The sequence below is a fragment of the Mesocricetus auratus genome, unplaced genomic scaffold, assembly GCF_017639785.1.
Source record: "Mesocricetus auratus isolate SY011 unplaced genomic scaffold, BCM_Maur_2.0 Super-Scaffold_100027, whole genome shotgun sequence".
NCBI classification, from domain to species: Eukaryota; Metazoa; Chordata; class Mammalia; order Rodentia; family Cricetidae; genus Mesocricetus; species Mesocricetus auratus.
Window position 1 is genome coordinate 4,485,771 of NW_024429208.1, and position 26,708 is coordinate 4,512,478.

Consider the following 26,708-nt stretch of genomic DNA (forward strand, 5'->3'; position numbering starts at 1 on the left):
GTACGAGGGAGAGTTAGGGGCTCCAAGAGGAGAGCTCTGCCTCCCCAGGGCGGTGCCCCCCCCCCCGGGCTGCCCACTGCAGGGTGCTGTGCCCAGCTCCCTGCAGTGCGCCTTGCTCGTGCTGTGGGGACAGACGGACTGTGTGCCAGTTAGACAGATGCCATTGTGGTTTCAGTTCCCACACCGGCCACTCTGCTTCCCCTCCTTCCGGTTAGCTGGGGTTTGTGGACCAGGAGGGAGCAGAGGGGAGGGTAGCCATTTTGAAAATGATGGCTCCTCGTGTCTGCGTGCCCCTGGTCATGAGAAGTGGGCACTGGGAGGTAGCGCCTGGCTCCTTCTTTGTGTCTTTTGGCCCAGCAGCTGCTGGGGGGGGGGGCGGGGGCGGGGGCAGGCTGGGGCAGCAGGTCAGCCAGCGGCTGTAGAGAGGTTTCCTGCTGGGAAGGACTGTTGACAGGTGGCCAGGCCCAGTGAAGGCCCTGCCCCCTCCCCTCTGTGGTGAGTAGCCTGGGTCCTGTCTGCCACCAGCTAGGGGAACTTGACCTCAGGGAGGAGGCTGCTCACGCCCCTTTCCCTCTGGTACCCAAAGCTGCCGGGCTCCGAGTCTCTCCAGGCCACTCCAGGCCAGTCCCCAGCCTGGTCCCACTCAGCATCTCAGCCTCTCTCTCGGAAGCCCTTTCCACCTCCAATTCTTCCTGAAGGCCGCCCCTTCCCGGCAAGTCCCTTCAGGCTCTCCATATAGCCAGGGCCCAGTTTAGCATTCCTGACCCAAACTTTGCGACAGGAGTCGGGGATTTGAATGGAGAGCCCTATCTACAGTCGTGGGAATGGCTACCAGCGGGATAAGGGATGTAGACCAGCCTGGAGTTCAAGTGGCCTCCTGTCACCCTAACTCCAGACGGTTGTTAGCTACTGGCCTAGGTGTTTCCTGGACTCAGCTCAAAAGAGAAGGTGCTGTAAGGGCCAGATGTCCTGAACAGGGAAGACATGGGGACAGAGGGTGAAAGCCGAGTTAAAAGGGACAGGCCAGGGCCCTCCTTGGTTATCCTTGTCTCTTCGAGGAAAAGATCTTGCTTCCTTTTTGCTCCTAGCCTTCCATATCGTCCCTCATTCTATTATGTCTGCTCCCCAGACATAGACGAGTGCCACTCAAACAATGGGGGGTGTGACCACATCTGCCGCAACACAGTGGGCAGCTTTGAGTGCAGCTGTAAGAAGGGTTACAAGCTTCTCATCAATGAAAGGAGCTGCCAGGGTAAGCAGGCTTCGGGGACCTGCCGGTGCCGGAGGGGCTCTTGGGTGTGGCAGCTTCGGGGGTGCCAGAGTCTAAGCAACCCCCTGGAGCCGGGAGCATCGGTAGGGGCGGTGTTAGCTGTAGGCAGCCAATGGTCCTCCTTCCTTCTCCAAGACCAGCTTCATGCTAAGGCACACGGCTTGGCGAGGGGGGAGAGTTTTCACCACAACCCAGATCCTTCCAGATCCTTCCAGATGTGACCTGCTACAGCTGCTAGGTCATGACCCACAGGTCCCGGACCCTGACAGAAACTCCAGGCAGAGGGCAGGCACAGATCGGGAGGCAGTCCAGGGTCCCTTTCAGGTGCCCCGAGACACACTCAGTGGCTCAAACCCTCGCTCTTCCAGACATAGATGAGTGCTCTTTTGACCGAACCTGTGACCACATGTGCATCAACACTCCAGGAAGTTTCCAGTGTCTCTGTCACCGTGGCTACCTGCTGTATGGTGTCACTCACTGTGGGGGTGAGTCAGCAAGTTCCTATCGCCCTGTTTCCCAGCCACTCCAGTCCCTCGCCTCTCCACCCTGTCTGGTGTCCCTGCGCCGACTGGCGGTAATAAGAAACAAATCCCTGGGCGCCCCCGTCATGTCTGCATCCAGCATGATAAAAAGAAGGCCGCTTCCCAAGGCCAGCTGGCAGACAGTGCACCAGGGACAGCACCCTGCCAGCGAGGGGTTTGCTTATTTAAGGGTCTCATGAACCCTAGGCTGGCCTGCAACACGCTGTGTAGCCAGAGCGACCCTGAACTCCTGATCCTCCTGCCGTCACTTCCCAAGCGTTGAGACTGCGGGCGGCACACCATCGTGCCCAGACTCTGAGACCTCCTAGGTTCTACCTCCACCCCATCACTATCCCTAGACACCCACCCTCAGTCTGTAGCCCAGTGCCAGGGTAAGAATGGAGGAAGGCTTTGAAATGATGCTGGTCAAGTTGGCACATGCCCAAAGTGTCTTTGACTGCGGATGGAGAGGGTGGGGGGGGGCGGGTTGAGCTCTCCACAGGTCACAGAACCCTTAAATATCGTTGTGAGAATATTTACCAGGGTCTCCCCAGCTGACAGGTCTGTAGAAACACAGCAGATCTCTCTGAGGTGCTCCCTCACCTTGTATAACTCGGTGTCTGACACTTAACGAAGCTCCCGCCTCGCAGCCCAGTCCCGGGCTCCTGCTACCCCGCCACTCTAGCCTGTTCCCATCCTCCCACAGATGTGGACGAGTGCAGCATCAACAAGGGCGGTTGCCGCTTTGGCTGCGTCAACACTCCCGGCAGCTATCAGTGTACCTGCCCAGCGGGCCAGGGCCGCCTTCACTGGAACGGAAAGGATTGCACAGGTGTGTGCTGCCCTCTGCTGGCGGGACCTGGCCATGCGGTTTCAGGGGAAGGCTGGAGTCTGGTGGGAAGGTGTGCCGGGTAGCAGGGTGGGGGACGTAGCCAGCTGGGTTGGGCAAGCCGTTTCTGGCTAAGGTGTGCCCGGTCTCCTTGGGGCGCATCTGTAGTTCTGCACACAGGAAGTCTCTTTTTCTCAGCCGTGTGAGGGAGAAGGAGGCCGAGGCATGCTCCATATCCTCAGGCCTTGGTCCCCTTCCTAGAGCCAGTGAAATGTCAGAGCAACGCTGGGGCCTCCAAAGCCATGCTTAGCTGCAACCGGTCTGGCAAGAAGGACACTTGTGCCCTCACCTGCCCCTCCCGGGCCCGGTTTTCACCAGGTATGTGGGGAGAAGGGGCAGAGAGCTTGGGGGAGAAGTTGGCTGTCCAGCAGCTCCTCTGTCCCCCGGGGATCCCTCCAACTATTGGGGGTCGGGAGGCAGGTCAGAGCCGTGACAGGCCCCTTCTCTCAGAGTCCGAGAACGGCTTCACCGTGAGCTGTGGCACCCCTAGCCCCAAAGGTGCTCCAGCCCGAGGCACCCACCCTGGAAACAGCACCGCCTCCAACTATTGCCACGGTGAGCACCTGCCCAGAGGCTCCTCTCCTCCCTAAACGCCGCAGTTCTCACTCTTGCTGGACCCCATGTGTCACTTTGTGACTCTCCGCCTTGGCCCTGCTGTCTGATACCGTGGCTTCCACATCCTGCTCTCCAGATGACACTCACTGCCCAGCTTTCAGCCGCCTTCCCCAGCTGCCTCCCCCAGCTGCCTCGCCCCCACCCCAGCTGCCTCGCCCCACCCCCAGCTGCCTTGCCCCACCCCCAGCTGCTTCACCCCCACCCCAGCAGCCTCACCCCACACCCCAGCTGCGCTGAGTGAGCTTCTCTCACCCCTCCAGAGGCTGCAGTGCTGTCAGTGAAGCAGCGGGCCTCCTTCAAGATCAAGGACGCCAAATGTCGTCTGCACCTGCGAAACAGAGGCAAAGCGGAGGAAGCCAGCAGGATCCCGGGGCCAGGTCTGGGGTTCACTCCAGAGGGTTCCGCCAAACTCTCCCCGCCCTCAGCCCCGCTGTCTGTCCTGTCCAGCCAGTCCCCTGTACCCTGAGCTCTGGACAGAAAAGGGGGGGCTGTTGTAGACTAAGGTCCAAGAAGGCCAGCATTGTTCCCTTCCACCGGGTAAAGCAGACAAGGAGAGGGCTGCAGGCAGCGATGAGCTCAGGGCTGCCTGGGCCGGACACAGAAATGAGAGCCAGGAGGGGAGTCCCCGAGTTTGAAGTTGACAGGGCCTCTGTTTCTAGGTGGTACCCCTTGCTCTGACTGCCAAGTCACCTTCATCCACCTTAAGTGTGACTCTTCTCGGAAGGGCAAGGGCCGACGGGCCCGGACCCCTGGCAAGGAGGTTACCCGGCTCACCCTGGAATTAGAGGCCGAGGTCCGAGCAGAAGAAACGACAGGTGGGCATACGGACACTGTTGGGTGGAGGCCAAGGAGGAGGCACACAGCTGGAGGGGGGGCGGCCTGTGTACCGGCAGCAGCAGGCTCCTGGGCTGCCTCTCCCCGCCACCCCCCCCCCCCGCCATCGCTCCCCTGCTTCCTGCCCTGACCCCTCTCTCTGCCCCTTCTGACCCATACGACCGTCCATCACCAGCTGGCTGCGGGCTGCCCTGCCTCCGACAGAGGATGGAGAGGAGACTGAAAGGCTCCCTGAAGATGCTCAGAAAGTCCATTAACCAGGACCGATTCCTGCTGCGCCTGGCAGGCCTTGACTATGAGCTAGCCCACAAGCCAGGCCAGGTAGCCGGGGACCGAGCAGAGCTGGCGGAGATCTGCAGGCCCGGGCAGCACCGGGCAGGCACCAAGTGTGGTAAGAGAGCTTGCTGGGAAATCAAGGGTGTCGGGGAGGGAGAGCCCCGATAGGCCCTGGCTCAGAGCAGAGCAGGGCTCTGTCTCAGGTGCAGTTCTCAGACTGTGAGGCAGCGAAGGCCCTCCTGCCTGACTGCTGTCCTCCCTTCCCTCGTCCCAGGCTGAAATCTAGGATGTCAGGCAGGCCCAGCGGCCCTCCTGCACACAGATTTGACCTCCCTGCCTCTCTAAGCAGGGTTCTGTTGGCGCCCTCACAGATTTCCCCCCCATCTGGGAGAGTGGGAAGGGGAGTCTTAGGTCTGGGTGGGAGATGGGGGTTGGCTAGCACGGCCGACTCTCCCTCAGTCAGCTGCCCGCAGGGAACGTATTACCACGGCCAGACGGAGCAGTGTGTACCATGCCCAGCGGGCACCTTCCAAGAGAGGGAAGGGCAGCTCTCCTGCGACCTTTGCCCTGGGAGTGATGCCCATGGGCCTCTTGGAGCCACCAACGTCACCACGTGTGCAGGTGCCAGGGGAACAAATAACAGACCGGGCTAGGGTGGGCGCTGGGACGGCCTCGGGCATGGGATTTTCCAAAGGGCAGGCCCAGGCTCCAGGCCACTCTCCTAGTTGGTGTTCTGTTTGTGTGTCTCTGTTCCCTGAGGCTGGGGTGACCCCGTGGAGTGACTCAGGAACAACCCCATCAGAGTTGGGCCCTTGCTTCATCTTAGGTCAGTGCCCACCTGGCCAGCATTCAGTGGATGGGTTTAAGCCCTGCCAGCCATGCCCGCGGGGCACCTACCAGCCTGAAGCGGGACGAACCCTGTGCTTCCCCTGTGGCGGAGGCCTCACTACCAAGCACGAGGGGGCGGTCTCCTTCCAGGACTGTGATGCCAAAGGTGAGTAGGTTAGTTATCCCACCAGGGGCCTGCCTGACCTCAACTGCCCTCCCAAACCTTCTCCGTGCCCTGTGTAGACATGAGTATGTTACTCCCCAATGTTCCCGGAAGAGCGAAGGCCCAGCTGCCTAACCAAACCCCGGGCCTGCCTGCCAAACCTGGGGATACAAAGTAACTAGTAATCCCACTTAGCTTTGGAGAGTGGGTGGTCACTCGCCTCCCTCCCCCAGCCGGAGGGCGGCTGCTGTAGGAGCCAGCCACCCTGGAAAGTCTCCCCCCCCCCCAGCCTTAAATTATGGCCTGACTGGGAAAGGTAGGGACCCCGGAGAAACTTGTCTTTGATCTCCTGATCCGCCATGAGGAATGTGTCCCGCCCATCCATGGCCCAGAAGCCCACTTCTCTAGTCTTAGCTCCCCTACCTCCCTCCCTCCCGCCTGCAGTCCAGTGCTCCCCCGGCCACTACTACAACACCAGCACTCATCGCTGCATCCGCTGTGCCATGGGCTCCTACCAGCCACACTTCCGGCAGAACTTCTGCACCCGCTGCCCGGGGAACACCAGCACCGACTTTGATGGCTCTACCAGCGTGTCCCAGTGCAAGAGTACGTATGTGGCGGGCCAGGCTGTGGGAAGTGGACGGTCGTCTGGGAGCCATGGACAAGGGGTGGGGCTGGGGAATAAGCCCACAGGCAGCCGGGCTGGTGGGCAGGCAGGAAGTCCCCTCAGTTTCTGTCAGACCGAGGTGGGCAGCACCCTTTCAGGTATGAGAAGGCAGGAAGCTGGGAGAGCAGATGTGAGCTAGCACGGTGGCACCTTGTGTCCTCCTCCTCCTCTCTTCAGCTTGCTCAGCACGGTCCCCACTGACTTCCCATTCTTTTCCTTGCTCTGTCTCCTGGGTGTGGCTACAGATCGGCAGTGTGGTGGGGAGCTGGGGGAGTTCACTGGCTACATCGAGTCTCCCAACTACCCCGGCAACTACCCAGCGGGCGTGGAGTGCGTCTGGAACATCAACCCCCCACCCAAGCGCAAGATCCTTATTGTGGTCCCCGAGATCTTCCTGCCATCCGAGGACGAGTGTGGGGATGTTCTCGTCATGAGAAAGAACTGTGGGTGACTGCAGCATGGGCTCAGGGAAGGACAGTTGCCGTCTGGTAGGGCAGGAGGGAGAGTTGGGGCAGTGACGTTGGTTGGGAGCCAGGGAGAGCAAATGTGAGCGCAGTCTTGGGACAGAAGCCGGCACAGGACGCCCGGGGCAGGTCTGGTGGAACACAGTGAGGAAGCTAGTCCTGGCCCGGATGCACTAACTCTAGCCCGAGCCCTTTTGTCGTTCTCATCTCGTAAATGTCAATTTTAATAGACCACGTGACGTTCAGTTGTCAGTGGTGCAGAGCAGCCTGGGACACTGGAAGAGGGGTGTGCGGGCGAGTGTCTAGGGAGAGGGAGCCTCGGTTGCAATGACCTGTGCCCTGCTTCCCAGCCTCCCCATCCTCCATCACCACTTATGAGACCTGCCAGACCTATGAGCGTCCCATTGCCTTCACGGCCCGTTCCAGGAAACTCTGGATCAACTTCAAGACGAGTGAGGCCAACAGTGCCCGTGGCTTCCAGATTCCTTACGTGACCTATGATGGTGAGCAAGGGCGGGAGGGGCGGAGGGGTGGGACGGGACCAGGGAAGCAAACGGTCCCCATCCTCAGCCCCCAACCCTGGTTGACTCTACAGAGGACTACGAGCAGCTAGTGGAAGACATAGTGCGGGACGGCCGGCTCTACGCCTCTGAGAACCACCAGGAGATCCTCAAGGCAAGTGAATATTCGCTGTGGCAGCTAATGTGGATGGGCACCCAGCAGCGTGCAGGCAGAATGCTAAGCACCAGCGTGACATCCTGTTTCCTGGCTCTTTGAGGTGTCTTCTTCATTGCCATTTTCCATGAGAGGACCGAGGCAAAGACAACTGAAGAGCTTGCCTGTAGTGGGCTCTGACTCTGGCTCATAGGACGGCAGCGCCACCACGCTGTGTCACACCTTGGGGGAGGTAAAATGTAGAGGGATGCTTTGGTCTTTTAGACAGGGTCCTACTAGTCCAGGCTGGCCTGAACTCCAGGTCCTTCTGCTTCTACCTCCTAAATGCTGGGACTATAGACCTCGAGGAAAAGAGACATTCCTAACATTGAGGAGTGGGCAACACCTGGGTCTATGGAGTTTCGCCAGGGCGGTGGTGCTCACCTGTAATCCCTGCACTCGGGAGGCACAGGCAGGTGGATCTTTGTGAAGTTCTAGTCCAGCCAGGGAGACACACAATCAGACCCTTGCAAAAATGATTTTACTTCAGTTTTGATTATGGGCATTTGTGTGGAAATGTGCCGTGAGTGCTAGGGGGCCAGAGGCACCAGATCCCCTGGAGATGGAGGCACAGGCAGTTGGGAGCTACCCAGTGTGGGTGCTGCCAACTAAACTCGGGTCCTCTGCAAGAGCAGCAAGTGCTCTTAACCACTGAGCCGTCTCTCCAGCCCTGAACCATTGTTTCAAACAAAATGTAGCAGGGTTTGATGTATACACATACGGTTTGGTCTACTCAGGAACTGAGCTGAGAGGATCACTTGAGCCCAAGAGTTAAGAGAAAAGCCTGGGCAACAGAATGGACTCCGTCTCAGACAACAAATCAAATGTCCTACGCAACTGCACTTTACAAAGCAGCGCAGCTCTGCTGATGTACTGCTAATCCAGCGCCTGGGAGGCAGAGGCAGGCAGATCTCTGTGAGCTCTAGGTTAGCCTGGGCTACACAGTGAGCTTCAGGCAGCCCTAGCCACATAGTGAGACTGTTTCAAGAGAAGGAAGCCCCGCCTATTTTAGAAATCTGTGGGTACAGCCTAGAAGCCAGAAATGTGTTGTTAGTTTTGTTGGGGTTTTGTGATGTGTGTGTGTGTGCATGCGCGCGCGTGTGTTTGTGTGTGTGTGTGTGTGTGTGTGTGTGTGTGTGTGTGTGTAGGTCAGAGGACAATATGGAGGATTGGTTCTCTCCTCCCACAGTCTGGGTCTTGGGAATTGAGGCTGTCTCAGAGAGGAGTTCTAGGGCATAGTGCTGGCATCTAGAGAGGGGGCAGAAGACACCGGGAAGAAGGACCTGAAGGAGCTGTTGCGCTGGTGGCTGAAACGTATTCCAGTATGGCAGTAGTGGGGCATATTTAAGGGCCACGAGACCCCTGTGTTTCAAACATGAAGTAAACTGAACACCCTACTTCAGCTGCTGTGAAGAGACTGATCCATGGTGGGCCACGGATTGAAGCCTCTAATCCCAGCCATCCAAAAGCCTGAGGCAGGAGGATGGTACATTGTAGGTCGTTTGGGGCTACAAAGTAAGTTCAGGGCCAGATGGAGCAACTTAGTAGGACTGTGTCAGAGAGTAACAACTTAGTAGGACTGTGTCAGAGAGTAACAACTTAGTAGGACTGTGTCAGAGAGTAACAACTTAGTAGGACTGTGTCAGACAGTAACAACTTAGTAGGACTGTGTCAGAGAGTAACAACTTAGTAGGACTGTGTCATAGAGTAACAAGGTTGCCTGGCTCTAGCTCTGTAACAGTGCATGTCTGGGGCTGGAGGGTTGCTCAGCAGGTCAGAACCTTTGTTACATCCTGCAGAGGACCGGGTTCAGCTCCCTGCACGCACACAGTGGCCTGGCCATAACTGCAGTTCAGGGAATCCAGCATCCTCTCTGACCCCCTGGAGTAGCAGGCATGTGTGTAGTGCACATGCCTCTACACAGGTGACATTCAACAAGTATACACAGAACAAGTAATTACAGAAGGGAAGGAAAGAAAAGAATGCTTGCCTAGTATATGTGAGGGCCTAGGTTCAGCCCTCAGTATCATATAAAACAAGAGAAAGAAATAGACCCGCTACTGAAATAGTTCAAGGGCGAGACTATGGTGGCCTAGCTCAGAGTGGAAGCCATGGGGATGGCAAAGACTGGTCAGACCCAGGTTGTATCCTGAAGGTTAGAGTCAACACTTGTCTGTAGCTGTGAGAAAGGGGTTTCAGATGGCTCCACCGACCGGGGCCTGAGCAGCAGAGCACTAGAGCTGCCATTATTGAGCTGTGGGTTTCTAAAGGAGCGGATGGCGGGAACAGAGTCCTGGGGTCACTCTGAGACATGAAGAGGGGCTGCTGACTGTGCCACTGACCCTGACAACTGCCATCTTCTGCAGGACAAGAAGCTCATCAAGGCCTTCTTTGAGGTCCTGGCCCACCCCCAAAACTACTTCAAGTACACAGAGAAACACAAGGAGATGCTGCCCAAATCCTTCATCAGGTTGCTCCGCTCCAAGGTCTCCAGCTTCCTGAGGCCTTACAAATAGTGCCCGTGGGGGAGACCCGGGTCTCAGAGCTCCGACTCCCTGGCCCTCAGAGCTGGCACCCCAACCTCAGACGAGAAAGATCACCACACAAGGCACTCTCCCCTTCCTAGTTAACCCTGTCTTCTCTCTCTACTTCTTTCTTACATGTTCCCTGGAAAGCCATCCCGTGCTATCCCCGCTCCCCCCAGGGTGAAGGAATAGACCTCTCTCCTCTGCCCACCTCACCAGCTCATATCCCCGTACCCCAGTCTGGAGGGGTGCTGCAGGCCCGGAATAGGATCAGGCCTGCTAGGAAGTGGGGGAGGGTAAGGCTTCTGCCGTTATAGGGTTGTGCCTTGCTAGCCAGGAGCCAAAATCCGCCCCCCCCCCCCGCACTGTGTTCTCCAGAGTGACTCTTTACAGTCCAGAGTCCTGCCAGAGAAGCCTTTGACACACCAGCACTGTGCCAACACAGGCTGCTGGGCACACAGTTTGAGCCCTGGGTGCACACAGTTGGCATTCTTACTTGTACAGCTTCTCCCGCCTGCCTGCCCGCCTGGGGCTGACTCCGTAGGATTTACAAGTGGTCTTTACCACCGGGCTGGCAAACCCTGGCTGAGTAGGGCAGAGCAACAGGCAATAATCTTGTCTGCCAGAGACAATGCTCCCAGACAGCTCTGTGGGGCAGAAAGCAGGCTTTTCAAGCCATTGCTGAGAACAGCAAGAAAAGAAAATGTATCACCTAAAGATCCACCCAGCTTGCAGAACGAGTGGAAACCAGCCTTAGACACGGACCCTTTCCTTGCCAGTTCTCCCTGGCCCCGCCATGCCCTCACCCTGCCGAAGTGCTCCCTGGGGAAGGCTCACTCCCCTTGCTAAGTGCTGTCCTTAAAGAAAACTGGCCATCGACCTTCACCAACCCTGACCTCGCTCCACGGTTTTTCCCCTTGTAGCTCCAGGTGGCTTGTGGGTGCCACCAAAGAGGACCCCACTCTGCAGCCAGCCTGGAGCTGCCTACCTCTGGCCTCGGGCTGTGGGCAGCAAGAAGAATGTGTGCCCGTGGCAAGCCGCCTGCCCACCCTGTCCACATCTGAGAAGTGCAATCATTGAGTCTTTCTGTGTTGTCTAGAGGGAGGGGTTGTTTCTTGTTTGTTTCTTTTCCTCTTAGAATACCCCTATTTATAGCTGCCCGGGAGAGAAGAGTACGTTGGGAGTGGAAGAGTATTGGTTTGACTCTCATAAGCCCTGAGCGCTAGAGCGTCTCATCACTCCCTGAGGCCACCCAGAACTCCAGGGCCCTCAACAATCCCTCGGAGGTGCCCAAGGTGTGGGAGAGCAATTCTGGTAACTTGGTGAAGCAGGAAGGAGAGGGGCTGTTGGCTGAGCTGGCCCTGCCATCCTTGAGTCTCTGTGGACTCACGGTTATAGGTGCAGACGGGACTGGTCAGTATCTACTCCAAGTAGGGGAAACCCCTACCCTTCCACGGCCTTCGTGCTTCCCCTGGCGTGTACGTGGAAGAGGATCAGGACAAACGCTGAGGATGGGCCAGGGAAGGCTGGGACAGTCTTGAATGGGACACTGACCCATGAATGAAGCTGGTGAAGGAACAAGAACCAGATACGTGCCTGACGCTGTCACCTGCCTCTTAAGGGTTGACTTCCAGCCTGTCTCAGCTACTGTTTTTCAAAAGGAACAAGAATCACATCCATGCCCAGTTGCTGCCTGTAAGGTCTCCCCCAAGGCTGTAGTCCCACACAGTCACTAGCCACCAACTGACTCCTCAGGTCCAACTCCAGGAGACTGCCAAGAGATTCAACACTAAATAACCTGATCCCCCCACACTAGCCAACAGCAATTAAAGCTAGCTTCTTAGACATCTGTTAGCCAACACAGTGGGGAGGGGTGGGGTCTGCTGTCTGTCTCTCTGGGTCAGAGAGCTATTATAAAACTGTTACATGGCTTTGTACAAGGGTGGATGGGCATGTGGAGGGAACGTCTGACTTCCCCACAAGTGCCAGGGAACAGCGGGAGTCAACTTTGGCCATCCTGCTAGAAGCAAGGATAACTTTTGAGTGCTCTCTCCCTGCCATTACGCCCGGCTCCTGGGAGGCCGCACAGTGAGAAGTGCCTCCCGCTGTCTGCCATTAGGCTTCCTCTCCTGCCACAATATACACTCGGACACTTCCTCTAATCGTTCATCGCATGGCTGGTGGGGCAGCACGTGAGTTCCACGTACCGAGAGCAGGCCACTAGGCTTAGCTGATACCGAGACGGACAGAGGAAGGCAGGCGACGACTTGGTGCTGCCAACCAAGTTGGCAGTCAGGCATCCAGGTGGAGCTGCTGCTGACCGTGCAGAGGAGACTGTATGGCCCTGGGGCACCTATGGGGGCTCAGTAGACAGAACAAGGAGGACAACTCAGGGACTTTCTAATTGCACAGGTTAGATGAGGTCTGTCTCTAGGAGGAAGCAGGGGAATGAGAAGATGGTGTGAACAGGAAGCCTTCATGAACTGGCCCAGGAGCTTCTCTGCAGGCTGCCCAGGCCGCAGAACCACGGCACCTCATTCACAGTAGCACACACCTGCCCTGGTCTGAGTTCCATCGGAAGAAGTCGTTTCCATGAAGGCTCCAGGCGCCAAGTGACAAATCCCAAGAGGATCCTTGGTCCTCAACTACACAGTGACGCCTCTGTGGTCCTCTCCTCTGTCAGGCCACCCTAAGCCTTAGGGACCCTCAGAGGATTGACTGCCACTGTGCTGCAGCCCCCATTTCTCCGAATGGAGGTAGGAAGACGAGGCTTTGTGGCTAAGTTCAGGTGTGCCGTCTGCGACTCCGAGAAGCGTGCGTCATATGGGTGTTCGCAGTGACTCTTAACTGGATTAGGAAGTCTGAAAAGTTAGGGAGCATTCAAGTGTCTGTGTTTGCTGCTGAGCTTGAAGGTGACAGTCTCAAAGTAGGGGGATGGAGACAGAGCGTAACTGACCTCAAGCAGAAAGTGTTAACCTGCCTGGTTTCTTTCTCAAGCCCAGGAAAAGTGGAAGCAAACACCTTTACACGGGGCCTGTCTCAAGGGTGGAACAGCCACTGTCTGGACTGGTAATCCTTTAAGGATTGGGGAAGAGAAGCCTGGCTCTGCTGGCAGCTCACTGGCACAAAAGAAATGGTAGGAGTTTGGACAAGCTAAAAATTGCGCGTTCTATGGGAGCTGAAGTTTCAGAAAATAATTATCACGTGGAAGGCTTTTTTTGCGTGTGTGCAGAAGAAAATCTCGAAGTACTATATTTATGCCTGCCTTCCATCGCGACCGATACAGGAAGCATCTCACAATCAACAATACACGGCAAGCAGTGTGGTTCATAAAGTATTTTGCACTTGGGGAAGAATATGTATCTGAACTTGTAAAAAGGAATGTTTGGATTTTGTATTGTCTTTTTTATATTATTAAAATATTAAACAGAACCTTTAAGACTTATTCATTATGTATATAGTGCTCTTCTGCATGTATCCCTGCAAGCTATAAAATGGCATCAGATCTCATGGCTGTGAGACACCATGTGGTTGCTGGGAATTGAACTCAGGACCTCTGGAAGAGCAGCCAGTGTCCTTAACCTCTGAGCCATCATCTCTCCACCACTCCCCCACTATCTTATTCCCAATGAGTTTGTATTTGGAAATTCTTGTCCCTTTCTATCTTGAAAAGCAGCATCAGGAACTGTCCCTTGCTAAGTGTGGTAGAACATGTCTTTGACCCCAGTATCCAGGAGCAGAAGCAGGAGGACCAGCCTGATCTATGCAGTGAGTTTTAGGCCAGCCAGGGCTACATAACGGAGCCTAGTCTCAAAAGAGAGGGGGTTGGGAGGGTATCTCAAGTGTGTCTTTTCCTGGGGCTGCAGCGATAGTTCAGTTAGGAGCACTGGCTGCTCTTCCATAGGACCTGAGTGCAGTTCCCAGCAACCACACGGCAGCTCTAGGGGATCTGGTCTTCACAGACACATATACAAATAGAAATTACTCTTTTTTAATTTTTTTTTCGAGACCGCATTTCTCCATGTAGCCCTGGCTGTCCTGGAACTCGATCTGTAGACCAGGCTGGCCTGGAACCCACAGAGAGCATTATGCCTCTTAATCACAGTATGGTCTGTAGAAGCTGGCCAGGACACAAGTGCTCAGACATACTCATAACCAAGATGTCCCATTCCTCGCACTTACAGCCGCCCAACTGTGTTCTCTGTAGTGGAAGATAGTCTTGGCCACCGACACTATCAAAGGCAGGAAACTCATTCGCTGCCATCATCACTCTGCCTGTAGGCCTCTGCAAGCAGTTCCCAGTTCTTTATAGATAACAGCCTCAACTTAGTATGTACAGCCACTCCAGAGTATGACTTGGGGAACAAGGAGAAAAAGTAGCCTGAGCAATTAATACCTCGGGTCGACGCATCTGTAATGAAGACAGGTGAAGTCATTCCACGATCCCAGACTCCCACTCTGTGCCAAGCAGTGTGGTGTGGCTACCATTGCTTGACAATAGTCATGCTCAGAGTCCATGTATATAGCTTTGGGGTTCCACCTTAGAGTTCCATGCAGATTCCTCAACAGGGTGGCCGGAAGTGTAAATTCACTGGCGTTCTACTTTGAACACATTAACTTCCTAGGAATTTGATTTAGTGTGATAAATGAACAGATGAGGCTACATTGCTGGAGATGCAAATCTGAGAGCCAGATCCAAGATCACAGAGACACCCTCTGGCGTCACCTGCAGCCATCTTTTACCTTTTACGTATCTGCAGCCCAGGGGCAGCGCACCATGGCCAGCATGCATGAGGCCTGGAGTTTGATTCCCGTATCAAAATAATAAAATTCTACCCCACAATATCTTCCTCACCAATTCTTAGGACCAGGAATTTATTATTTATTTATTTTTGGTTTTGGTTTTTCAAGACAGGGTTTCTCTGTGGCTTTGGAGGCTGTCCTGGAACTTGCTCTTGTAGACCAGGCTGGTCTCAAACTCACAGAGATCCACCTGCCTCTGCCTCTGCCTCGAGAGTGCTGGGATTAAAGGAGTGAACCACCACCGCCCGGCAGGACCTGAAATTTATTAGGATCACAGCTACAGTCAGGTATAGTGGCACATACTTGTAATCCCAGCACTTGGAAAGTAGAGGGCAGCAAGTTTGTTAAGTTTGGGGCTTGTCTAATCTACCTATTAAGTGTCAAGCTAGCCAGGGCTACATGGTGAGGTGACGGTTTATCAAAAAAAAAAAAAAATTAGGAGGATCCATTCCTTCAAATGGTTCCTGGGCTCTTGTTAAATGTGTAATGGGGGAGGTGATTGAAGAGAGTGCCGTCTGCCAGGGAATGCGGCAAAGAAGGCATGTTTTACTATGGGGAAACACGGTGGAGTTGAGCAGACATAAGACGTTCATTCTAGATGGGTAGTGGTGGCGCACGCCTTTAATCCCAGCACTCTGGAGATAGAGGCAGGCGGATATCTGTGAGTTCGAGGCCAGCCTGGTCTACAGAGTGAGTTCCAGGACAGCCAAGGCTGTTACACAGGGAAACTGTCTTGAAACACCACCACCAACAACAACAACAAAAACAAAAAAATGGAAGTTCATTCTAAATTCTAGTAATTTTTTTTGGTTTTACGAGACAGGGTTTCTCTGTTCTGGAGGCTGTCGGTCAGAGATCCGCCTGCCTCTGCCTCCCGAGTGCTGGGATTAAAGGCATGCGCCACCACCGCCTGGCTTAAATTCTAGTATTTTAAACTCACCAAGTAACCGAAGATGACCTTGAACAATTTCAGTGTGTGTGTATGTAAGTAAGCATGCAACCATGTGCCTTTGGAGTTCAGAGGACAACTAGGGGGAACACATTCTCTTTTTCCACCACGTGGGTTGCAGGAGCCGAATTCAGGCTATCTGGCTCGGCAGCCTGTCCCCAGCGAGCCATCCTGCCAGCCCTAATCATGAGCTCTCAACCCCTCCTGCTTCTGTCTGCCCAGTGCTGGGGATTACAGGTGTACACCACGGTGTCTGGCTTTCCTGTTGTCTGTCTGTCTGTCTTTTTCTTCCTTCCTTTTTTCTTTTGTACAGTCCAGAGATATCCCAACTTCCTTTTATTGCCAAAAAGCAAAATTGTCAATTGCAAGATGATTATGACACAACCATATCAAACCTAAAAAAAAAACTATTTCTTTTAACTTTGAGAAATCAAAAATACCAGATTAATTCTAAGTGCCCTATGTCAACGGAAGTGAAATACATCTTAGCTTTAAAACGTGGAATATACATTGCATGTAAGCATTATTTTGGGGGGATATAATCTACAGAATATTTCTTTTACTAAAACTTCAGACCTTGATACCTGCACATGAAAATCATTTTTAAAAAATCTAAGTATACCTGTACAAAGAAACTGACGCCAACAGGCACACTTCCACAGAGAAGAGAGTTCTTCAATAGTTGTGAGTTCTGGAAAAACTTTTGAAACAATTCCTGCTGCGTTCCTAACCAACAATTCACGCTGTAAAACCCTGGACCCGTCCTGTGCCTGTTGTGCTAGGACAGCAGGAGAGCCCAGCGCCACACTGAGACTTCGGGATCAGCAGGCTCATGGCAAGGATCCACCCCCTCAATCTACTTATTTAAGTGGAAGCTCATTCCCTTTTCATTTTCTCTCGGGTTTCTGAAAATATCCCTAAATCACACTCCCTTCCTGATTGGAGAGGAAATGATAAAAGAACGCCTAAGGTCTGGAGGTCAGCGGTGAAGCTGAGGCAAGAGCTTGTGATACATCGTGCGTTTGGGTCAAAAAAAAAAAAAAAGACAAGAAAAAGACAGGAAGGGGAGTGTAGGGGGGACGACTTGGTTTTGTTCTTCACGTTGCTAGCCTATCGAGGGGACCAGTTGGTTTAGGGGCTGATGGAGGAATGAGTGAGCGCCCAAGAAAGACTGGCAGGCGCCGTACCTCAGAGTCCGTCCACCATAGAACGTCACTTCTCAGGGAAGGCGGAATTGAGGGAGCACCGTTCCCCAACAAGGGCTGTCACCGCGTCTCGGGGAGGATCATCCCGATGGGAGAAAGGTCCAACAGAGAGGACGCCATCGCTCACAAACACTCACGTTCCCCAAGGCACGGCCCCCCAGGACGCGGGGCAAGGGCAGTGCCGCAGGAAGGGCTGTCGGGGCCGCGGGGAGGACCCTCGAGGGCTCCTCGGCACCGGCCTCTGCAGTAGCCACCCGGAGACACCAGCCGGGGCTTCCTCCGGGCCGACGCTCGCCCGCCCGCATTGCTATGGCGACCGCGGCCTCCACCCGGCGTCGTGACGTCACCACGCCCTCCCCGGGCGCCCCGGCTGGCGAGGCCGCGTCACCCGGCGGCCGGCAGTGAGGGGAGCGGGGCGGAGCTCCGAGGCTCGCCCGAGGACACTTGGCGGCCTGGGCTCCGGGGCCCGGGAACCGGGATAAGCAGGCCGGCCGCCGCGGCAGAGGGGGGCGGGCTGGAGCGTGGCCCCGCGCTGGCCATCCGGGTTCCGGGGCCCGGCGGAGGCCGCGCCGGGAGCGAGCGGGAAGTGCGGCCGCCCTGGAACCTGGATATCGCGCGAGGCAAGCCGCGCGCGGGCGGGCGGGCTATGGCGCAGGCGGGTTGCGGGGCCGGCGCTGGTGGCGGGGCCCGGTGCATGGCGGTCTGTCGGCGGAGTCGCCCTCGGGGGCTGTCAGGTTGGTGGCCGCGGGAAGAGTGGGTCCACCGTGCCCCGAGGCGGGAGGCCGGGCGGACGCGGGGCCCCGGGAAGGTCCGGAGCCCGTCGTGCCCACCCTCCTCGGGCCCTGGCCGGGCGGCTGGGCCTCCCTGGACGGCGGCCTGGCCCCACCCCCACCCAGGGTCCCTGCCCCTCTATTCCGCCCTGAGACTCCTCCCCCAGGGCTCCCAAACCCCACCCCGTGGCCGCACCCGTCTCCACCTCTTTGACCCCATACGCCCACTCGCCTCAGGACTTTCCAGGTGACCCCCGATTCATTGACTGCTAACCCCAGCCCTGCTTCTGGACCCGCCAACCTCAGTTCTGATAACAGTGGTCACACAGCTCCAAGGTCCCCGCAGTCCCCAGTGACCCCTAAACTACCCTCTGTGGACGCCCTCCAGACCTCTCTCCTGGCTGCTGCAAACCCGCTCATCCACATAACTCTCGGGATCTCCGCCCTGTAACGCCATGGTCATCTTCACCCCACTGACTCCCCTCTTGGGCCCCCAGCCTCCAGTGTCAACAGCACATAACTTAAGCCCCCCACCACCGTTGTGGTGCTCAAGGGCGTATGGAAACGAAGTGTATCTATCTATGGAGGCGTCAGGGGTTCTGGATTGAGTGTGTGGTCCCAGGCTCCAGTTCAGATTCTGTCGTGTCGGGCTCTGGGAACCTGGGAGAGGTCCTTTCCCTGTGTCGGACTTCAGTTTCTGATCGCTATTGTGCTAAGATTGAGTTTGATGATCCCAAATGTTTCTTCCAATTAAAAAGTTCCGAAATTTGTAGTCAAGACGAAAGCAGAGAACTTTTTTTTTTTTTTTTGTACTCAGCCCCAGAAGCGTCCCAGGGTCCACATGCTCCACGGAATCATTTTTCTTCATTCTTAATTGTCCGCACTCACCCCGCTTGACCGGGGCTCTGTCAGTCTGTGGAAGCAGCATAGCAGAGAGCCTCCCTTTGGGATGTTGACGTCGACATCATAAACCTGGCTCTTCAGCTATGGAAGTCATTTGACATGCCGCTTACAGCCTTTCTGCCCCCTTTCTGTCGAGATCCGGACAAGGGAGGATGCTAAGATAGATGCCTGAGGTAACACATGCAGAATACTCAGCACCATTGCTGGCCTGCAGGAGACCTTTAAGGTGTAGCGGTTGTTTTTAGTGAAGGCCTTAACTGTCCCGGGTGCTAGGGACTCCACAGACAGTGAACACATGGCCCCGTATCAGTCACTGCTGCCGCCAGTCTTGGGATCCCCGTCCCAGTCTGACGAGGGCTCCTCACGTCTCACGTTAACTTTCATAGCTCCTTAATGATGACTGCCACCCCCCAGCAGCGACTTATGGCAAGCTTTATTTATATAACAGAGTCCCCTCTCACAAGTCCAGAGTGCTAGTTATACCCGTCACCACTCCCTCCCCAGCTTTTCCTGGGAGTTGTTTAAATGAAGCAATCTGGAATTCATATATCTGAACCATCTAGTAATTCTTAACCTTAATTAAATTCTTAGATTCATCAGCTCATTTCATGGCCCACAAGGGTTCCTACTCCCCTCTGTCCCACGACCTAGTGACTTTTCTCATTCTGTTGATGACTTTTGACTTCTTTTCCCCTAAGACCCCTGCCCCTTCGGTGGGAGGGACATACACACCTCTTTAAAATTCCTGTTTGAGGCTCCTGTAACAAAAGACAGATCAACAAGTGAAAAGCATAAAGTTTATTTAGTGTAACTTCTGCGATAGAAAACTTCCGGTTAAGGAGGTAAAGACCTGAAGGTTAATCCAAGGCTTGGTGAAGATGGATAGTTCAAGAAAAATGTAAGGCCAAGGGAGCACAGTGAATGGGAGTGGGGTGCCATAGACTCGACATGTCCAGGCTCTTTCCCATGGCCTGCGTCTTTATGAACAAGGATGCTCTTTTTTCCGTCGGGCATAGGGAAGACTTCTAGTACATGAGGGTCTCATGGCCTGCCTCGGAGGGGAAGATAAGAGAGACTTTGGTTCGCGTGTCCTTTGGGGTAGCATGTCCTGAACCCACTGAACCCCTGCCGTGCTGAGCAAGCACTGTGTCACTGAGCCGTATTCTCAGCCTCTGTGTCTGCCCTTTGCTCGAATCTGGGACCTTGGAGCTCCCAGCGCCCACGCCTGAGGAATCTGTGTCCCTATGCTGTTGGAAGCCTGTTTTCAGCCTGCATCTCAGCTCCTCCCCAACTCCTGCCATCCCCAGCCACATCCTGTTCCCCCAAACCTCTAATTAGTTCTTCTAGTGACCTTGTAGTGTACCCAGCTTCTGTGAAACGAGTCGCTTCTGCCCTGCATGGCCCCACCCATTTGCCCATTCTAGGATCCCACCTTTCTGCCAATACACGTGCTCAGATCCCGCGTCTCACCCCGCTCCTCTTCACCAAGAACCCGTCTCCAAGCAGGACTTCTCTGTACTATCTCTCTGTCGCATTGTCCCCTGCTGCTCCTTCCCGCCTGTGGGTCTGGGTAAGAAGCTGACTACATTGTAACTCTCCCTCCCACACGGCTGTGCTCCTGCACTCTGCTGGGCTCTGAATTCCCAGACTGTAGGGGAGACATCCTGAGTCTCTGGTTTGTGCTGAGAACTGCACTCTTCTCTGGGACCATCTGATGGATTCAGATGCTAGAGCCCGGAGAGCTGTCTCCAGGTAGTTAGGAGAGAGCCCTGTGGAGTGCTGGGACACTTCCTGGCGGTGTCTCCTGGGCACACTCTTGCTCCCGGCCTCTTTATACAGTTGCTGAGGATACAATGTGTTGTCAGCCCTGAATTAGTCCTATTGTTTTCCAAGCCCTTGGCTCCCCTCCCACTGGAAGCGGGATGGTGAGTGGCAAATACGACATTGAAGAACCATGCCCCAAAGTCTGTTCTGTGGGTCACCCGGCTGCTCCCAGTGTGAGGGTGCAGAGCTCTGTGGGCGGATCTCAGGAGGGTCCTCACCCTACGTTGCTGTCGACTTTCTAGGGTACAGGACATAGTCTGCCTTATGTGTACTTTTCGCCCGCACCAGCCGCCCTGCCGCTTCCTTGGGAACTGAGGCTGGACCCTTTTGTCTGCTGGCACCTGACTCCTCCCTCTTGTCTTTGGAAGGCAGTCAGTCAGTCAGTCAGTCAGTCATTGCTTACTGCACTAAGCTCTGAAATCGTGTCACCTGTATGCAAGGGAAACACTCTGTAGCTGCGTCTCCCTTCCACAACTGCCGACAGGTCCGACAGTCTGGAACTTAGATGCCTCTCTGTTTAGTCATCGTTTCTGGTGAGGGAATGGATAACAGCCCTGGACTTTTGAGTTTGTTGGCTTTGGGATAAGTAAGCCCGAAACAAGTTGGTTGAGAAGACACTAGACTCCAGGCAAGAAGGCTCAGCAGGTAGAGACTGATGCCCGAGTTTGATCCCCAGGACCCATATGGTAGGAGAGAACTGAGTCCTCCAAGTTGCCCTCTGACCTCCACACAGATGTCATGGCATGCTTGTGGTGCAAGCGCAGCCACACAAAATGAACGGTTTTAAAGGGTTAGAACCCAGCCGGGTGGTGGTGGCACACGCCTTTAATCCCAGCACTTGGGAGGCAGATGGAGGCGGATCTCTGTGAGTTCGAGGCCGGGCTGGACCGATAGCCTCCTAAACAATACAGAGAAACCCTGTCTCGTAAAAACCAAAAAAAAAAAAAAAAAAAAAAATTAAAGGGTTAGAACCCAGCGGTAACAGAGTCAGGGGCTGCCTCGTACAGACTTGTTTTCAAGAAGAGGGCTACGTGAACTGCTTAGGTAGGAGTGGAGGATAGGTCGCTAGCTGACTTGGAAATTGTTGGACCTGTGAAGGTTTAGATAGTCTGCCTTTCTGTGTGTTGGAAATCCACGTCAGAATGTGGTGGTGGAGGAGTCCTTAGATGAATATGTACAAATTTACCCTGTTCCTCGGGAAACACCTCCAATCAGATGAGCCTCTGCTACTGAATGGGGCTTACCTAGACTAAGTAGAGTATTCCGCCCTAACCCACGTCTGACCGCTTCTGTTTGTGAGCTCTCAGAAGGCTAAATTTACAAATTAGCACTCTGCAGAAGTGTGTGCTGGTGGCCTGGGACCTGCACTGTCCTAGCAACAAGAACGAGTTGCCCTGGTGCAGGCCTGCTCCCTAGCTCAGGTGAGGGTTCTGGTGGTAAATGGCCGAGCTGGATCTGGGGACTGGTGAGGCGTGAGAGGGTTTCCTCCTGCAAGGGTTAGAGAGCCCAGACTCATCAAGGATCTTTTCCTCTAACCAACATAGAGATCCTGAAGGGATAGTGTTCATTCCTTCACTCTCCTACCCATCCATTCACCCACACACCCATCCATCCGTCCGTCCATCTGTCCATCCATCCATCTGTCTGTCCGTCCATCTTATCAGTATTTTGTGTGCTGTGTGCAAAGCACTCTTTTAGGCTTGGGGATAGAGGGCTGAGTTCACCCACTGGGGAATAGACGAGAGAGACAGACAGCAAAGCAAACAAAACAGTTGGAACCTCTAAGTAGAGAAGAGGGAGTGGCCAGGGTTCCTGCTTTATACAGAGTGGCAAGGGACTTGTTGCTGTAACATTTGAGCAAAGACCTGACAGAAGTTAGAGATGAGCCTGGCGTACACCTGAGGGAAATTTATTTCCATAACAGTAGACAAGCAAGCTCAACAGCCCCGAGGCAGAAATAAGCCTTGTATATTCCAAAAACATGAAGAGCCAGCTGGGCCTCACAGGTCATCAGCCAATAGAGGAGTCTAGGCAGATAAGTGACATGATTTGACTTATGTTCTGAAAGCTCACTCTAGCTGCTTTGTTGAGAATAAGCTGGATCGGGGCAGAGTGGTAAGACAGGCACTGATGGAGTGCTCCCGCAGTGGAAACTGATGGGGTGGTGCTCCCACAGTGGGAACCGATGGGGGTGGTGCTCCCGCAGTGGGAATTGGTGGGGGTAGTGCTCCCACAGTGGGAATTGGTGTGTGTGGTGCTCCCGCAGTGGGAACCGATGGTGGTGGTGCTCCCGCAGTGGGAACTGGTGTGTGTGGTGCTCCCACAGTGAACCGGTGTGGTGCTCCTTCAGTGGTCCAGAAAAGAAAAGTGAAGGAATAAGAGAAATTGTTGAATTGTGGATTTACTTTCAAGGAGATATGGATGGATGGATGGATGGATGGATGGAATGTGACAAGTAAAGATGTTGAGAACAACTCCCATTTGTAGTTGGGCAACAAAGGAGGAATTCCACATACTGAAGGGAAAGAGTTTGGAAAATCAGATTGAGAAGGGAAAATTAGGAATTTACTTTTTTTCCCTTTCTGAGACAGGGTCTCATGTAACCCAGGCTGGGCTCAAACTTATGTAGCAGAGGATGACCTGAGTGTTTTTGTTGTGTTGTTTGTTTTTGTTTATTTCCAGACCGGGTTTCTCTGTGTAGCCCTGCCTGTCCTGGAACTCACTCTGTAGACCAGGCTGGCCTCGAACTCAGAGATCCACCTGCCTCTGCCTCCCGAGTGCTACTCATGGGAGATTTTTAACAGTCAAGTGGAGCTGTTGATAAGCAGCTCAGTGTGCAAATGTGGGGACCACAGTAACCGCCTCCTTTCCCAGCCCTAGTGACAGATGTATGTAGACGGAAAAGGTAGAGGTCTAGGAGTCTGCCTGGCCCTGCTACCATGTCGCTGTGTGACCCCATGGTTCCTGGCTTCCCTTCTTTAAACGACCACTTTAGGCTAGGAAGGACCTGTCATCTCAGCTCCCACTGTGGGTGTTGGTGAACCGAAGGCTCAGAGTAAACAAGACAGCGTGTCTGGGGAGCGGGAGCACTGTAGAGGCTTCAGAGCTCTGCCTGGGCAGTGTGCTGGCGATAAATTTCCTCCGTTGGTAAAGTAATAACCGGGGAGCACCTGCCATATGTCGAACGCTAATGCCACCTGAGGATATGATTTTGGGGAGCAGTGAAGATGAGCCACCAGTCTCCACTCCGCATGAAGATCTCCAGTACCCACACAAAAAGCTGGGTGCAGTCATGTGCATCTGTAGCTTCAGCACAGGGAGTTGGAAACAGACAGATCTTTAGAGCTCTAGCCAGTCAGTGAGTTTCAGGTTCCTGAGAGTGGTGGACTTTAATACCAGCACTCAGAAGGCAAAGGCAGGCGGATCTCTGAGTTTGAGGCCAGCCTGGTCTACAGAGTGAATGCTAGGACAGGCTCCAAAGCCACAGAGAAATCCTGCCCTCAAAAAAAGAAGTAAGTTACAGATCAATTGAGAAAGGCAGCTGATGTCATCTTCCAGCCTCTGACCTTCACATGTACTCAGAGTCATGCATGAGTGTGCACATACGCGCGCGCACACACACACACACATACATACACACATTTTTTAAAACTTAAAATATTCAGGGTTAGGGTTAGGTTAAAATATTCCATCAAATGTTGACATCTTGGTTTCCATGAGTTTAGGTTGCTTGAATAAACACATCTGTGGATGTGTTCTCAGTTCACTTGGATAAATAGCAAGAAGCGTGCTCACTGGAGGCTGCCAGACTGTCTCCTACAGTGGCTGCCTCTCTTGCATTGCCAGCGACAGGAAGAGAGTTCATATCCATCCACATCCTTGGCCTGCATTTGATGCTGCCAGTGTTCTAGGGTTCACCCTGCTCAGTCTGTCTGTGCTGGCTGGTTTTCAGCTTACATCTTCTCTGTTGAGATGTCTCTTTAACTCCTTTGCCTTCTTTAGTTTACTGAGACAGGTTTCGTTCTGTAGACCAGGCTAGTCCTGAACTCCTGGGGATCTGCCTGTATCAGCCTTCTAAATTTACAGCAGGAGCTGCCACACCCACCTTGTGTCTGTGTTTTTAATATATTTCATAGATCTTTTGTTAAAATATTCCCCAGCTATTCTTTTTCCTCACAAGCTCTTTTATCCCTCGTCTTTTTTTTCCTTCTGAAGGTCAGAACTACTCTGTCTTCCTTATTAAGGTTTTGTATATTGTTCCACTTTGGTGTCTTGATAAAATGGTGTGTTAAGTGAGTGTGTCTGTCCCTCCTAATGCTGATAGGATATGTCATTTTTCACATAAATGGCTCTTGTCAAGCCAGTGGTGACCACAGCTGAGTACCTTGATCATTGCTCTGCTAATATTTTCTTTCTTTTTTTAGGCAGGGTCTTACCATATATCCCTGGCTGGCCTGGAATATGCTGTCTAGTATAGCCTGGCCTTAGACTCACAGAGATACATCTGCCTCCCCTTTCCAAGTGGTTGCCACGAGAAGGGTGGTTGGTTACTCCCATAGAGCTGCCACTGTTTCACCAATAGGTGCACTGCAGAAGGTCACACTGTAGCTCATAGGCTTCACAGCGGGGATGAGACTGATACTTTTCTCCTCTGGCAGTGTGTGGAGCACCTTGTAGTACCGTGAATGATGGTCAATAGTGGGTGAGGCCTCTAAGTGAGCTCCAGTTCAGTGTCTCTGTGCTCTGTGAAAAAAAAAAAAACTAAATAAATGAAGGCATGCTCTGCCACCCCTAGTTCATACCTCTGGCAGTTTGTTTACTGGTACGTAATTTCCCCTCAAAGTTAGTATAATCTTTCCAAAATGCCTTGATTCCTGAACTAAAAGTGAGGTTGAAATACAGCCATGATGATCATGCTGGGTATTTGTAAGCTGAGGTGTTAAAATCCTACTTAAATGTATAGCTGAGGTTTTTTTTTTTTTGGTTTTTTGAGACAGGGTTTCTCTGTATTATTTTGGAGGCTGTCCTGGCACTCACTCTGTAGACCAGGCTGGCCTCAAACTCACAGAGATCCACCTACCTCTGCCTCCCGAGTGCTGGGATTAAAGGCCACCAACGCCCAGCTCATAGCTGAGATTTTAGCGAAATAAATTTTGTTCTGTAAGAATAGGGTCCTGCATCCCCTGCCCTTTGGAACTGGAAATTATTCACTCTGCCTAGTCACTCTGTTTTCTGTGGCTAGCTTACATCTCTACAGTTGCAATAGCCACATAACCATGCAAACAAGAGCTGGGCTTTTAAAGCCAGCATGCTTTCTGACAGAGATGTGTGCATAAATCTCTATTGGGCAATGCAATTTTCTGTTACTAATTTCCTGTTTTCCCCTCGTCATTTAGAAAGCCACATTAGAAACCCTGTCTCGAAAAACCAAAAAAAAAAAAAAAAAAAAAAAAAAGAAAAGAAAGCCACATTAGGCTCAGGTCTTGATGTCTACTGAAGTCCGTTTCTGTAGTAACAAATACAGAATCATTTTGTTAACACAGCTTTCTCAAATCTGTTTCTGATTTGTTTGCCCCTTGTCGCATCAGCCTTTGTCCCTCCCGGACTATCGATTGTCATCTGTAGGAGTTTGATGTGGACCAGATCAGATGGGAACCTTTGCAAAGAGGAGGAACACCAGCACACATGTGCTCTGCAGTCTCCTGTGTTTTGCATCCTTATTTGCCTACTCTGATTTTCTGCACTCAGCCAACAGGTCAAATTCTATTTTAAAAGTGGAGGAGCAGAACTCGGCTGGACGCTGTTTTGAGAAGCTCAGGAGTGCTTGCTTTAGGTCTGGCCTGCTGTTGGCACTCTTGTGCACTCCCCTTCCCCAGCTGCCTCTCCCCATACCCAGCTCAGATCGTTTTGCACACCTCTGTCCATCTCAGAATCAGAGATGCCCATTGCAGGCAGGAGCTGTGCAGACAGCCTCTGTGGTCACTTGGGAGTTTAGTGCTAGCATAAAAGTATTCAGAATACACCACTTAAAGACAGGAAAGGGAGGCAGAAGGATCACAAGTTCAAGACCACCCTGGACAGCATAGTTAGATAATGTCTTAAGCCAAAGGAAGAGAAATGAGGACTCTGGCAGCCCTGAGCGTGTGTGTGTGTGTGTGTGTGTGTGTGTGTGTGTGTGTGTGTGTGTGTGTGTGATGTTCTAGGTTAAAGAGAAGTGAGGACTCTGACAGCCCTGAGCATGTGTGTGTGTGATGCTCTAGGTTAAAGGCCCAGCACAAGAAGTGGGAAGAGGGAGGTGGGAAAAGAAGAGAGGGAGGGAGACAGGGAAGGATAGATTTGGATTTCTTCGGGTCTAAGAAGGGTTGTTTTAGGACATGGTATCCCAGCTTTTCCTTCTCCCCCCACAGTAGACTGAGGAGCTTAGGGTGAGGTCGTGCCTTGAGTGTTGACTGTGCCCAATGCTTCATCAGTAGGAAGTGTGGAGGCCA

At 53.5% G+C, this 26,708-nt stretch overlaps 2 protein-coding genes across 7 annotated transcripts in view; both read left to right on the top strand.

The window, feature by feature from the left end:
• Positions 1–13,198, top strand: part of Scube3 (signal peptide, CUB domain and EGF like domain containing 3) — a 31,720-nt gene extending 18,522 nt beyond the window's left edge. For 2 of the 3 annotated variants that reach the window (XM_040732283.1, XM_040732284.1), the window contains 15 exons: positions 1,130–1,252; positions 1,639–1,755; positions 2,498–2,623; positions 2,882–2,998; positions 3,131–3,235; positions 3,556–3,672; positions 3,955–4,110; positions 4,305–4,520; positions 4,865–5,026; positions 5,232–5,399; positions 5,841–6,002; positions 6,309–6,506; positions 6,878–7,030; positions 7,123–7,202; positions 9,608–13,198. In XM_040732283.1, the coding sequence (XP_040588217.1) occupies positions 1,130–1,252; positions 1,639–1,755; positions 2,498–2,623; positions 2,882–2,998; positions 3,131–3,235; positions 3,556–3,672; positions 3,955–4,110; positions 4,305–4,520; positions 4,865–5,026; positions 5,232–5,399; positions 5,841–6,002; positions 6,309–6,506; positions 6,878–7,030; positions 7,123–7,202; positions 9,608–9,757 (2,150 nt within the window). In that variant the 3' untranslated portion in view covers positions 9,758–13,198. The remainder of the gene's footprint in view (positions 1–1,129; positions 1,253–1,638; positions 1,756–2,497; positions 2,624–2,881; positions 2,999–3,130; positions 3,236–3,555; positions 3,673–3,954; positions 4,111–4,304; positions 4,521–4,864; positions 5,027–5,231; positions 5,400–5,840; positions 6,003–6,308; positions 6,507–6,877; positions 7,031–7,122; positions 7,203–9,607) is intronic. The other variant, XM_040732285.1, reaches the window with a different exon arrangement.
• Positions 13,199–17,104: 3,906 nt separating this feature from the next.
• Znf76 (zinc finger protein 76) overlaps positions 17,105–26,708 on the top strand; it is a 28,409-nt gene continuing 18,805 nt past the window's right edge. Inside the window, exon 1 of one of the 4 annotated variants that reach the window (XM_021235830.2) lies at positions 17,105–17,343. The gene's annotated coding sequence lies outside the window, so the exon portion shown is untranslated. The other 3 variants (XM_021235831.2, XM_021235829.2, XM_005084888.4) reach the window with 3 other exon arrangements.